The sequence below is a fragment of the Spermophilus citellus genome (genome assembly GCF_964194105.1).
Source record: "Spermophilus citellus genome assembly, chromosome: 8".
In the NCBI taxonomy this organism is placed as follows: domain Eukaryota; kingdom Metazoa; phylum Chordata; class Mammalia; order Rodentia; family Sciuridae; genus Spermophilus; species Spermophilus citellus.
In genome coordinates, this window is record NC_138189.1 from 36982811 (window position 1) to 36998750 (window position 15940).

Genomic DNA, 15940 nt, shown 5'->3' on the forward strand with positions numbered 1-15940 from the left:
TATCCTGCCAATCTGTCCTTCAAGGATCAAGTTCACAGAAAAATAATTTTCAACATATAAAAATGTGAAAAATCTACTCAAGGAAGAAATGACTGAAAAAACTTCAGGAAAAAAAGACTATTGATGAAAATTTTTAACTTGTTGATGCAGATTAAGGACTAAACGATTAGCACAATGATGTAAATCTAATTTGCAAATATGTATTATGAGAGAGAATAAAAAATTATGCAACAGAACTCACTGTAATAAATATTACCAGTTGGCACTAAAAATATCCATTTGTATATATATGCTATTATTATGGATTGAATCTGGGATGTCCTCTCAAAGACTGATGTGTTGAACACTTGATCACCAATGCAGCAATCTTCAAAGGTGGGGCTTTTGGGAAGTGATTAGATCATGAAGGCTATGACCATATCAGTAGATCAATCCACTGATAGATTAGTAATTTTATGTCATTTTTGGTAAGTGTTGAAACCTTCAGAAGGTGGGCATAGTTGAGGAAATAGGTCACTGGGGGTACTCTCTGGAAGGGTATCATTTGTCTCCATCTCTTTTCTTTGTCTTTTTCTTCCCACTTACCATGATTTAAGAAGCTTTCTACCACACCCTTCCACCATGTTCTGCCTCATCTCAGGCAAAGTAATGGAACCAGCTGCCCATGAACTGCAACTTCTGAAGGAACCAAAATAAACATGTCTTCCTTTAAGTTGCTTTTGTCAGGTATTTTGGTCACAGCAACAAAAGAAACAGAGTATAATAATATATTTTGAATACTTAGAGAATTAATAATTAACAATAAAAAGTAAGCACTAGAATATAAAATGAACATTGATCAATCAATAGTCCTTGATATATGGACAAGAAAACATTACTTGCAGTGAAAAAAATAAAATTTAATACTTAGGAATAAGTTTAAGAAATGTAAGAATCTGTGTGAAAAAATCTTTTAAACACTGCTGTAAAACACAAAGTAAATATGAAGAGATGGAGATAGTCTTGGTTCTTATATTAGACCACTGAATGCCATAAAGATCTCTGTCATTCCAAAGTCAATTTTTCAAAATATAATACAATCCAAATAAAGATACTACTTTATTATGAGGAACTAAGCTTGTTGGCAATAAAGTTGGTTTATAAAAATACAAAAGGATAGCCAGAACAAAACTGAAAAAGTAAATAAACCATTGAATTTCTATCATTAACAAAGTATGGTAGCACAAATAACTCAGTAAATATCAAATAATACAGGCTAAGATTGACTTTTTAATAAATGATGCTGAGTCAATAGAACAGTCATTTAGAAAGGATAAAATTAGATTTAGATTTCACACTGAGCACAGTTATAGACCCCAAATAGTTGATGGAACAAAAAATAAAAGCATGCAAACACTAGAAAGGAAATGGATGAATTCCTCTTTTACTTCAGTATAGTATAGAAAAGATTGACAAGTCTGAATATATAATAAGAAGAAATAAACAAAAATCTTCTATAAACAAAACCAAAGGACAACTGAAAAACTGATGGAAAATATTTGCATAATATATCACAAAATAAGGGCAAGCAATACTGAATTAGTTTTCTAGGGCTATGGTTGAGAATTATCAAAAATTGGTAGCTTAAAACTACACTGATTTGTTATTTCATAGTTCTGGACACCAAACCAAAAATCAAGGTTTGCAATCCCTCTGGAAACTTTTGGGGATAATCTGTTCCAATTTCTGGTAGTTGTAGTAATCCTCATTTCTCTGCAGACTACTTTTATGTCTCTTTTTCCTCCTCTACATGTCTGTCTTTGTGCATGTGTTTCCTACCTTTATGTATTGTATCCTATAAAGATTCTTGTAGTTGGATTTAGGACCCCCTAGGTAATTCCAAAAGATTTCCTAATCTCAGAGTCTTTAATTCCATTTTATCTTCAAAGATCATCCTTCCAACTAAAGTTCCATGCACAGGTTTTGGGGATTAGAACATGAACATCTTTTATGGAGCACACTGCATTCCATTTGTGTGTGTGTGTGTGTGTGTGTGTGTGTGTGTGTGTGTGAATAAAAACTCAAATATCCATTGAAAAATAGGAAATAAAAGTGAACATTAAATTTCTAACAGTGATATTAAATCGGAATTCAAACATAGAGCATTCTCTCTCACTTACAATTAGAGAAAACACAAATTAAAACAGTAATGAGAAACCACTTCTCAGCTCTTAGGATTGCCCAAACTGAAGGTTAAGATAATATGTCCTGATGTTGGGACTGCTAGGAAACAGGCATCCTCATATATTACAGATAGAAATTAAAAATGGCATATGTCTTTGGGAAAATAATTTGTCAACTGATCTGAGAAAAACTAAATATGAATATATATTTTCATGCATCCAATGTCTAGGAATTCATGAATTAAGTGTCCAACATTATTAAAACTTATATACACACATTCTTTGTATTTGCAAGCTATTGGACACAATCATTCACAGAAGAATGTTTGAATAAGTCATAATTCCACATGGGATTACAATGCATATATTAAGAAAATAAAGATCTAAGTAAAAACCAGCAGAGTTCAAAATAATAGAGTGACTTTCATGTAAGCTAAAGGGTATATAAGAAAATATAACTGTATTTACTTGTTTGTGCAAATGAATACAGAGAGTGCAAACTAATGACCTTAGTTAGCTCATTATAGAAATAGAAACAAGGTAGAAGGTAAGTTAGGACAGAGACATTGCACAAATTATATATTCACTTATGATTCTGACTATAAAAACCATGATAATTCCCCATGCATACAAAAATAATTTAAAATAACCACAATGTGGGATGAGCTGAAAATTAAATATCACCAGTAACACTCGGATCAAACTGTGTTTAAAATGAAGAACATAATAACACTGGAAGGAAGGTTGAAGGAAGACTAACCCGATTAAATTTGGGGAACAGTATACTGACTATATTCTATAAAACAAAAGATAAAAACAATTGTACATAAATATTTTATTCATTAGTTAACTTGTTTTCATAAATAAGTATGATATACAGGGATATATTAAGTTCTAAAACTACATTATGTATTTACTAGAATTGAGCAAATAGGATACATGAGAGTCAAGTTCTCATGCTGAAAAGGGGAGTTACAAATATGGAAATGATAAAGGCTGGAATGAATCCTGTGGTGTGAAATGGAATCAGAGGTACCAGTTCAAATTCATGACTCATAGTATACATTCAAAGAAAAGAGAAACAGAGATGCCTCTTAGTGTGTAGAGCACATTTTATCACACAATTCTATCCACTGAGAGGGTCACAAAGCAATGACATCAGTTTTAATGGGTGAAATAAACTCTTAGATCTTGAATTCCAAATATCATTTTTAAAAGGTGGCAGGGTTGGGGGAAGTCTAAGTATTCTAGGAGAAATAGTGAGCTATATTGATGGGTCAAGATAAATCTGGAGGGTCTGATGTACTGAAAGACAGCAGGAGCTTAGCAAATAATAGGATGTGTGCGAGGACCTAGGAACTAAATTGTAGGAGGCTCCAGAGGCTAAATCTCTAATAACATATAACCACATAAATAGATTGATGGTGTATAAATTACAAAATAAAACAAGTGTTCATGAGTTTGTAATGATGCAAATAACTAAATGGAACAGAAAGTACAGCTCTTCCTTGTGGTAGAAGTACAATTAATACAATGATGGCAAACAACACAGTAACAAATGTCACATATAGGAAACACTGGCCAAGAGTACACTGAGAAACATTTGCACCACAGTATCTCCTCTAAACATATTTAAAAATCAAAGAGGTGAAAATAAGTATTTCCAGTAGAGAAATACAAAAGAAGCCATAAACACATAATCAAATTAATGTCACAAGGAGTAAAAAATATATTTACACATGGATTTCCTGCAGTAACACACTGAAAGGGGAGAATATCACTGTGGTATTTTTGTTAAAATGCCTAACCTCATCCTCATAATAAAAACATCAGAAAAACTCAAATTCAGAGCCACTCAACTGGCCAGTACTCTTTGAAATTATTATAGTCATTAAAAAATAACAGAAAAATTAAAGTTCATGTACAGATACTACATTACTCAGTGTAAAATTTATTTTCAAATAAAATGATTTAAGCAATCTAGTGGAACAGAAAATTAAATGAAAAGAGATTCGAATAATAAACCAGACATTATAAAACAATGAAATTTAAGATAATTGTTTAACACAGGAAATTGAAAAAGTCTAAATTTGTGTCTGTGAAAAATACTAATAAAATTAGAAAAAAAATCAAGATTAATTCACAATTGATGGAACAGATTACTAATAACAAATAACAAAGAAAAAAAACTCATCATAAGATTAAATATGTCCCCAAAATAATACTAGTAAATTCAATACTAGTAAATTTGAAAATTTTAGGTTAAATTCCTTATAAAGTTTAACTTGTTGAACCTGAGAAAAGAAAAATATTAAGCTCACACATTTTATATATATTTAAAATAATGAACTGTTAAAAATCTTCCCCCCAAATCCCTCTAAGCCAACATGACTCTGATAAATTCAGTAGAATTTTCAATACCAAAAAAACAAGAACAAACAAACAAAGAAACCCAGAATTGGCACAAAATCAGAATTCTTTTAAATATTTAAGGAAGAAATAGCATCCATCTTAGATAAACTCAGAGATAAAAAAGGAGGAAACACATAACTCACTAGTAGATGCTTGTACAATTTGATTCCAAAAGGAAAAATACATTGTAGAAAGTAATATCATATTCCTCAGGAGCATACAGAATTTCAAAGCAAAATATTACCAAATTGAACCTATTGATAAATTTTAAAAGTTACTATATCAGAATCAAACGTCATTTACAAAAGGAATGAAAATTTTAAAAAATTGAAAAATTATTTCATGAACAGTAAATAGAAATAAAAAGCAAAATATGACCAATATGATTACTTCAATCCTTGCACAGAAAGTATTTGAAACATGAGGGTTGGGGATGTCTAACAAAATAAGAACAGAAGGTAATCACCAGAGGATGGTTTTAAAAAGAAGCCCAGAGCAAACATCATACTGACTAGTAAAATATGAATTGCTTTCTCTGATATAAGAAATAAAAATATTCAACCTTGTACTTTAATCTTACTCAGAACAGTATGGTATGAAAATGTATGATTTTTGAAATAAAGAAGCAAAACATTCACTACTTGCAAAAATAGTCACTATTTTCTACCTTACAAAAAGTTCAGTGGATGCGCTAGGCAATGTAGCACAGGCCTATAATCTCAGCAACCCTGGAGGCTGAAGCCTGAAGCAGAGGTTCACAAGTTCAAGGCTAGCCTGGGAAACTTAGCAAGAGCCTATCTCAAAATAAAATTTTAAAAAGAGCTGGGTTGTAAATCAGAAGAAGAACACTTCTAGGTGCAATTCCCAATTGAAAAAACAAAATCCAGAGGAACCCAATAATAAGTAATTAAAATTAATAAATTTAGCAAGGCTTGAGATCAGAGTAAATATGAAAATAGTCTAGTCTGTTGGTACATACTAAAAACTAAATATTAGAATATACCTTTTTTAAAGAACCCGTTCATTCTTGCATCAACCTCCAACTATATACAATTAAATATAACAAAAATGCTAACACTATTAATGAGAAAATAATTTAGAAAGTTAAATCTATAAATAGAAAAAAATAGAATGTTCAGGAATTTGGCATGGCAAAAGTTCAATATGGTAAGGATTCCAATTTTTATTTTGTTGACTACAAATTTAATCCAATTCAAGAAAATCTTTGTTCATTTATGTTTGTCTTAAACTATTATAGAGGAAAACTTACAAGTTAATTATGTTATAAAATTTTTACAAAATCACAATGAAATGAGAGTAATAACTAGTTAGTCTCTTGAATAACTAGTTGACTACTTCCAGTTAAGGTGTCCTCAAGACAAGGTTAATCAAAAGGTTATGGAATCTGGGTGTGGTGGCACATTCTTGTAATTCCAGTAACTCAACAGGCCCTGTGTCAACATAAAACTTAAAAAGGTTTGGGGTAATAGCTCAGTGGCAAAGCACTCTGGGGTTCAATTGTCAGTACCAACAAAACAAGAACAAACAAACAAAGAAACCCACAACAAAAACAGAATTGGCATAAAACCAGAATTCTCAATTATTTTCAAACATTGACTCTTTTATGAAATACTGCTCAGTATTTCAGAAAGTTTTATCATAACTGTGAAGTAGCACTTTTAAGATAGTAGTTATAAAATAATTATGTTGTAACTGTTTGTCTTTTGTCTTACCCCAGACTGTAAACTTCTGAACAGTGACTATTTCAACCAATAACCTTCAAACTCAACATGGCCTCTGACATACAGGAGATACTCAAAAGAATATGAGATAAATATTTAAAATAGCATCAGTGAAGATATTTTTCATACTCATCAAAATCCCTGAAGGAAAACTCAAACTTACCTCCTATGTCTGGACGAAGTTTATTGTCATAGCCCTGAAGCAATGAGTTGAGAATCTGTGTGATATCTCCTTCATGAATTTTTGGTGCCAAGACCCATGTTTTGTTCACTGTTAAATCTTCATCATCTTCGTCATCTGCTTTATCAACACTAAATAATTAAAAAAAATTGGGGTGATAGAAATTTTAATCAAAAAGTTTATATAAAGATTAGTTTAAGATTATTTTAATTGCATAAATAAATAGTAATAGGGGAAAGAACATAACAGAAATGTTGCTTCCAGTAAGACTAGTGCCTTTATCTTATGAGGTATCTGATATAATAATATTTGAAAATTAAGAATTTGGTGCCAAAAATATAATGTGCAATATTGATTTCAATGTTAAAGTGAATCTTTACTCTCACATTGCTATTAAAATTCACAAAAACTACAGGCTAAAAATATGAATGGTGTCCCCTAGATTTGTGTAGTACCCTTAAACTACCAAACCCTAAAACAAAAAGTAAAAATTAGTGAAAAGGTCATAATAGCCTAGTAGAATATATAAAAATGCATTTATATAAAAGAATAAGGGGGCCGGGTGCGGTGGCCTGTAATCCCAACAACTCAGGAGGCTGAGGCAGGAGGATCATGAGTTGAAAGCCAGCCTCAGCAAAAGTAAGGTTCTAAGCAACTCAGTGAGACCCTGTCTCCAAATAAAATATAAAACAGGACTGGGATGTGGTTTACTGGTTGAATGCCTCTGAGTTCAATCCCCGGTACACACACACACACACACACACACACACACACATACACACACACACATATTAAGGAAAGATGCAGGAAGAAATATTTGAAGGAAAAAAAAAAGTAGAAGCATTATACACTCTCATGTTCCTGTTCTTTCAGTTTAAATGGGGAAAAACAAAACAGAATATCTTATTCCAAGAATTTTGTCAAAGATTACATGATCATCAAATCACGAGTGAATGACTCATCCTCTGCACATATTCTTTTAAAGGACAGGAAGAATATATTTATCAAATTATAAGATTAGAAGAAAGGATCAAGAGATCCAATTACCCCCTGCCTTTATTTTGTATATGAGAAACCTGAAGATGAAAGGACAAATCTAAAACTGAGAAAAAAAAAAAAACTGATTCCCCAGCTAATAGTCCCTGCAGCACCTGTGTATTTATCAACTGTAAAGATTCAGCTTAATTCCAACTTGTGATACAAATACGCAGTAATGTAGATATTTATCTAGGAGTCATCAAATGTAACAATTTTTTTATTACACATGAGTAACCTCGCCCTTACTTAAGAAATATTATCCTAGACTTAGAATATACCCTCTTTTAGTAAATCTCTAGTGTTCCAGTGAAAAGGGCCCAAAAGACTAAATGTGAACATTGAGAGAATCAAATAAATCTGTATTCCACTAGGTTGTTTACATATATTTCATGAATATATTCAAGAATATTCCAGTAGTAGATATCCAACCCTTTTCTTAATGTGTTTAGTTGGTCTTCTACACTATCCATTCAGATCTCTTCTGATTTAGACCTACACATCTTAGGAAATGCAGCCCCATCTCCTTTGATCCTTACTAGGTATTGCTATAGTTTGGATCTTAAACGTCCCCTAAAGGTCTATGTGTTAAGGTTTGGTCCTCGGCCTGTGGCACTAGCAGCAGGTGGTGGAAAATTTAAAAGGTACAGCCTGGTGGGAGAATATTTAGGATACTGGAAACATGCTCTTGAAGGGAATGGTGGAACTCCATTGCCTTCTTCCTCTCTCTTTGCTTCCAGGATGCCACGGGGCAAGTAGCTTGCTGCCATGCCACTAGTCCAAAAGTAATGAGGTCAGGTGACCCTGGGCTGAAACTTCCCACGCTGTGAGCCCAGTCAACCTTTTCTGTGTGTAAGCTGATTATCTCAGATATTTGTTAAGTTTGAAAAGCTGTCTAACCCAGGTATTAACAAAGTAATGAAAACATAATTTTAAAGAATTTACTTTCATTTCATCTTTGCAATAATTCTATAATTATTATCAACAGATAAGGATATGTCTTATTTTTCTCCATGTCAGTCCTCTCATTCCTGTCCGGGAATTATACTTCTCACTTCTCACACCACTAACTTCTAACTTGGTCATATTACCTATAATGCTCTTTTCTGCAGGATTGTACATCCCTGACCTGTTGAATTCAGCTGTGTACTGGGATAAACTTTGGCTTCCGGAAAATAAGTGACACATGTCACTACCAAGCAGAAGGTTTAGTGTTATTGTAGTTGATTGTGTCTCTTTTTTCTTTCTGCCAAAAGACCAATAGTGCTGAAAGTTTACTCAATTATTTTACTTTTAGAGTGAGGGTGACATGAACAGGACCACAGGTGAATCACAGTGGATATATAGCCTGAGTGAGAAATAAATATTGATGGTTATAAACCTCTGAGGCTTGAGACTTGTTTGTTACCACAGCTTAACAGCTTCTCTTATGGTCCCTTGTATTTTCATTTAGTGATTGAGAAAACCAAACAACAGATGTTAACTAACACATACCTCTATTCAACTACACCAAAATTTCATCAGTTCCCGCACCAATGCCACATGAATTGAACAGATAACCTTGGTAAAACCTCTCCTAAGATATAATTCCAGTAAAGAGGATGTACATATTATCCAAACAAGGAAAGCTCCCTGGTACCCCCTGAGGCTAACTATCAAGGGTATGTGCCTTTCATATGATTACATTTCACAGCTTTACAAATAAGGAAACAATCTATGAGAAATTATTCAACTTGAACAAAGAAAGTAACATTGCTAATATAGCAGGTCTCATACTCTGAAACCTGCCATACACAATGACAATGGAATACTATTTATTTTGTTTTTGTTGTTGTTGTTCTACTCAGTTGTTCATGACAGCAGAATGCATTTCAATTCATCGTACACAAATGGAGGGCAATATTTCAATTCTCTGGTTGTACACAGTATAGAGACTCACGATTCACACAATCATGCATATACTAGGGTAATGGTGTCCATCTCATCCCACCATCTTTTCTACCCCCCAAAATCGTCCCCACTCTCCCCTTTGCCCAGTCCAAAATTCCTCCATTTTTCCCATGCCCCTCCCATCATAAATCAGCATCCACTAATCAGAGAAAACATTCAGCCTTTACTTTTTTGGAAATTGTCTTGCTTCACTTAGCATAATATTCTCCAATTCCATCCATTTATCTGCAAATGCCTCTTCCATTGTATATATACACCACAGTTTCTTTATACATTCCTCTGTTGATAGGCATCTAAGTTGGTACCACAGTGTAGCTATTGTGAATTCAGCTACTATTTCAATATGAGGAATATTTATAAATGATCCTGAAGACATTGACCTCACTCTTCTAAGGAAGCACTAACTGTTACAAGAATAAAGATCAACTTTTATTTCATATTTAGTTAAGACTTTCTTAAGTTTTCTCTTACAGGAATTATTTTGATATATTTAGCTTGGTGAAGTATATCTTCTTCAAAAATTTCACATTATTTTTCCTACATAAAAACAGTCAATGTATGTATGTATGTATGTATATACAAATAAAACAGTAAATATATTTATATATATGCATATATTTATACATATATATTTATAGTATATTAAACAAAAACAGTGAAAATATGAACTATTAAGAATCTCTGGTGGTGTGTTTTCTTAACTAGTTAGCTTTTTTGGCAATAACCCAAATTTTAGGTTTCCCTTCAATCCTGAATCATATTATAGAATGAAATATCTAATAGATATAGGGAGGTCATGGAATTTATAAAAAGTTGCTTTTTTTTCTTGAAACAACATTATATTAAAATGAAAATTTCAAGGGAAATTTTTTTTTCTATTTTGTACAGTAGCAATATAACAAACCATATGCTCATAGTGATTTATATTCTCCTTTCCAAGATAGCACAGACATAATGAAAACCATTACTAATACTATCACAAAGCCAAATTTTCTCATTTTTGCCAATAACAGAAAAAAAATTTATCAATTAATTTGTCCACAATTTTCCTGAAAGCTATCAAAATTAACTTCAGAATACTTAATTACTTTATTATTATTATTATTGATATTATTGTGGTTAAATAGTACTTTTAATTTTTTTTCTGAAGTTATAGATGGATAGATGCCTTTATTTATTTGTTTATTTTTATGTGATGCTGAAGATTGAACCCAGTGCCTCACACATGCTAGGCAAGTGCTCTGCTACTGAACTACAATCCCAGCCTAGTACTTTTAAATTTTAAAACAGTTGTTATAGCACACCTGATACCTTGATCTATGTTACAGGGCTGGGAAGTTTTTATAACTTTTACAAATTTTGTATAACTATTCATTTGGATAATTATTCGTTTCATAAATATGATTTTCAACTTATTTTAAATAAATTAGTATTATTTCTACTTAAATTGAAATACTTTTAGAATCCTGATAATGTAAATTTAAAAATTGTTTCCTATATTGATTGATGTCTTCACTGTTATGAGCAATTGTGTGTCTATAATATACCATTAGTTACCTACTATGTTTTAAGAACTGTGTTCATTTTTTTCACACATTATGATATTTAATTCACAATAATTTCATGAAATAAATATTTATGTACTTATTTTTTGATACCTTTATTTCATTTGTTTATTTTTATCTCATGCCCGGGATGGAACCTAGTGCCTCACACATGCCAGGCAAGCACTCTACCACTGATCCACAATCCTGGCCCTTATACTTATTTTACAGATAAAAAAATAACAATCTTCAGGGCACACAGTTATTTAATGATACAATCAAGATTTAAAACAAGATTGCTTTAATTTGAAGACATGTTTCTCTTCCCTTTGAAGTTTCACTGCATCATCTCATGTTATCTTTATTGAAAAATACAGGGGGTTGGGTTTTGTATTTCCTAATTCAAAAGAACACAGAAATTGTTATGGTATGTAATTGGAAATTACTTGGATTGTGTGTGGCTAGAATGCTTAGTCTCTCAGCCCTTGTGTTCTGGGAAGCTAAATAATCCTCTCAATGAATCACACTTCTGATGAAGATGACTTTCTAATGTGCTCAGTCTCTGACCCAGTGTTTTCATTCACTTGTGGAGGAATTACCATGTATTAAAAATGCATGAAGTGCTGGGAATACAAAGGCAAATAAAACTATATTCCTAACTTAGATGATCATATTTTCTAATAAAGGAAAATATTACTCAAATAATAGAGAAAACATTACATACAATAATGTTTATAACAGTTTAATGTGATAGCACAATTTTAAAACAATAAGAGTATGGTTTCAACAAATGACACACTCACATAATAGAATGTATCCATCCACTCAATTGATGGTAAAAGTCTCTAAAAACATGAAATTATGTTCATAATTCAATGTTGCATGAAAATAACAAAAATAATCTCTTTCCTTCATCTATGTAAAATAATTTAAAATGCTTGACATGAAAACACTATAATCTACACACTTAATATTCTACATGAGTGGCATTATGAAAAAATTATTTTTTTCTGTATGTTAATAGTAGCCAACAATTTTCCTGGATACATTTTATAATACAAATACACAAAAAAGAGTTAATTTGTCAGGAATGCCTACCTTAAAATGAACTGCTGTTTTTTGTATACCAGAAAGTGCTCTGAAATAAATATCTAATCATACAAAATAAATAATTAAATAGAGACTTTAATGGAGAGAGGCAGGGCATTATTCTCTGTCAAGAAAATTATCATGGCAGCCCTGAAAATTTGCCATTCAGTTCTCTGGACTGGGAACATTAGCTGCCCTGCCAGCCTGGCTGCCAGGGCTCAGGATTGGCAGTCTGTGCAGACCCAAGCTGCCCCAGGCTGCTTTCAGGCAATAACTGAATGTGGAGGGAGCAGTAGGGCAGATCCATTCCTGCCTCAATAGGGGTGACTCTAAAAGGATACTTGCCTTGGAGGAACCCCACTGGCCTGGCAAGACTTTCTTAGAAGCTCACTGCACTCTGAGACTCTTTTGACCCAAATTCCTTCTCCACCCTCTACTTTCATAGATGTCAGACATGCATATTACCAAAACTTCTCTTAAGCCTACTCACAATTCTTCCTCCTATGATTCCTAGACAATTTTTTAAAAATTTCTCTTGCATGTCTAATTTCATATTGGCATCAGCTTCTTAAAGGTCTCTGCTTGTACATTCTGCAATTATAACTTGCAACTACTTATTAAAGAAAGTTTTGAGTCATATAAATTGTTTACTTATTTTACTCTAAAACTGTATATATATATATTCAGATGATATAAGAAATTATTGCATGTGAAAGTTGTGGGTTTTTTTTTTTTTGGGGGGGGGGTTGTTGGTACCAGGGATGCTTAACCACTGAGCCACTTCCACAACCTTTGTCTTTTTATTTGTTTGTTTATTTGTTTATTGAGACAGGGTCTCCCTAAATTTATTAGGCCCTTGCTAAGTTGCTGAGGCTGACCTTGAACTTACACTCCTCCTGCCTCAGCCTCTGGGATGAGCCACTGGGATGTAAAAAGTGCTTTAATGACTGTTTTAACTTTTATGTAACAAATAAGAGTTTTTTAAATTAATAGCTAAGAGACTATTTAAGTAAAGACAAAACAAGAAGAGGACTAAGCCATACATACATGAATAGAAACCATCTTTTCCACTAGAGGGAAAATATGTCTAAAGCAGGTCAATCAATTCATATAGACCATTTTTCATGAAAAGATAAATATTCACTGAAGTTTGGCCCAATCAGTCCTAATTTACAACTGATGTCCTGGAATAGTTTTTAATAGTACCTTCTCACCACAAAATGACCTACTTTGAATGACAAATTATGCAGTCACCCTGTATATAGTTCACATAAAAGTAACTGCAAACATTCTGTTTCTGACACTTGAGGGAGCCTCTTCCATTAATCTGGTAATAAAGCAATGATGAAACCAAGAGTAGCTTAATGAATTGCCTAAGGAATATGACTAAAGCCTGAAGGAATATTGATAAAAATTTTTCCTCCATAGTTTGAGCAAACATCTTATAATTGCAAATTAAATGCACTGGAGGATGATTTATATATTTCTTTGAAAAAAGAAACAATTGCTGCTCCTTTTACTAAGTAGATACATTGTTTTTAAAAAGGATCGAGAAAAATATAATAAATGCTTTGTGATTTTTACTCACATTTTGACATTTTTATATTAATTGATTCTTAAATCATCATGGTGAAAAATTCTTCCATGCTATTAAAAATAAAATATCAAATTTGTTTTTTACATTATTATTCTTTGAAGTTACCCTACTTTTATTCTCTAAAAAATCTATTAATAAATATTAACAAGTTAATCAGTTAACTCAGTACTGGCATACTAGCTAAATACACTTGAATAAGGAATCTGAGGTTTGCCATTTTACACTTAGAAAATGAATAAACATAGACACGGAAATCATGATTACCACTATCACTCTTATATTAATACCATCGAAAACAATTAGTTAACTAGGACATTTTGCTTGTACTGTCATTTTAATATTAATAGACAATTAACTAGAATGCTTTGTTTTCATCATTAGGGTTTGTTATTCACTTGAGTAAAATCACACATAAGAGGTTATACTGGGGGAAAAATATGTATACAATCTCAAATTTGATATTTTCTATAGGCTTTAAATTGTTAACCCTCCCATTAAGCATCTTTAGGAACATACAATGTTCTAAGTGCTCACATGATTAGAAACTGTTGTGTACTACTGCTTACATCAAAAAAGAAAAAAATGGAGACTGGAATTCTGAAAAGATAAATGATTTCATTAAGATCTCACAACTACTTAATGACAAAATAAATTCCAAATAATTATCATATCACATATAAAATGAGTATAATTAAGTAATTCAGGTATATCAATGATCATACTTATCAGGTCCTTTACTAGTTACTTAGAAGAATATCTTCTAGTCAAATGTGATGGTAGGTTGTGGCAGAAAGAGGTTACTATGCAATATTTTAGGAACTCCAAAACAGTAGATTATGCAATAATCAACTATTTATGAACCCAACACCCAGTTCAAAGAGTTAAAACCTCTTTTTCCAATGATTATAACTGTTGTAATGAATGAAGTATAGTATTATAGTAAATTTAATCATTAGTATGAATAGCTAATTATTATATTTTGATTTACATATGGATCCCTAAATGACACAAATATACAAATAACTAGTAAATTATTAAAGTATAGTCACATAATTCATTTTTCCTATTTAATGGCTGTGAAATAGTGCCTAACTTTTATTTCATCATATTTTCTTGATTGTTAGTAAAATAGAATATAGATAATAATCTGTGAGTACAGTAGAATAATGCTAATTTGTATGTATTGGTCATTGGACCTTATGAAATTTATATTCCAGTTAGTTTTTTTAAAAATTTCATTAAATTTTATTCAACTTCATTTGAAAAATATTTAGTAGGTGATTATTGTGTACCAAGAATCTTCCTGGATATTGAGGAAACAAAAGTGAATAAAACAATCCCCAGAGGTAGAAGATAGATAGAAGATAGAAAGCACATAGATAGAAGATGGAAGCTTAAATTTTGTATTAATAATAATCTTTTAATGATAGTGTGATAACATGTGATAAGTCTATAAATATCTTTGAGACAGTTTTATCATTCAACTTTTAGAGCTTAGAGCTTTGTGAATCCTTAGATGGTGAACAAATATTAGAAAGCTTTTGTAACAGGTAATTTAGGACTTCATTCTGAAAATGGTAGACATGCTATCATTCCTTTCTCAGAAATCAACCAAAAGTAGCAAAGAGAGAAGAAATAAAGTCCTAACCACCATTAATGATAAACCAGAAAAATGCTAAAATCCAAATCGTAAAATTAAAGAGATGGCTATAGATATCTGAGGGAGCCAGAAGAATGGTCCTTTCTGAAGTTAGGGGCATACTTTTAAAACAATTTTTTTTAAAAAAGATGCATGTTCTGCAGATGTGGGCCTTTTCTAAAACTGGCTTGCTAAAAACAAAACAAAGTGAAATGAAAGCCTAGGTCAATTTGCTGAGACTGAAGGAAGAATAACACAGAATAATACATCTATATGTGTGTGTTTTTTTTTTTTTTTTAATTGAAGGAGAATAGAGTTTCTGCATTTCAGAGAGTCCTATGGCTCTCTATCTTGGCTGCCTGAACATTATAGTGATGTGGAAAGTTTGGGAGTATGTGATAATTAATAAACAAAGTGAAATGTTTTTTAAAAAGGCAACTGTGGGCTGGGGATGTGGCTCAAGCGGTAGCGCGCTCGACTGGCATGCGTGCGGCCCGGGTTCGATCCTCAGCACCACATACCAACAAAGATGTTGTGTCCGCCGAGAACTAAAAAATAAATATTAAAAATTCTCTCTCTCTCTCTTCCC

General features: G+C 32.0%; 1 protein-coding gene across 2 annotated transcripts in view; it reads right to left on the reverse strand.

The window, feature by feature from the left end:
• The window catches only part of GABRG1 (gamma-aminobutyric acid type A receptor subunit gamma1), a gene marked incomplete at both ends in the record, with an annotated part of 78644 nt that overhangs the window by 50960 nt on the left and 11744 nt on the right, over positions 1–15940 (reverse strand). For both annotated transcript variants that reach the window (XM_081304483.1, XM_081304482.1), the window contains one exon: positions 6480–6628. In XM_081304483.1, coding sequence (XP_081160609.1) covers positions 6480–6628 — 149 coding nt within the window. The remainder of the gene's footprint in view (positions 1–6479; positions 6629–15940) is intronic.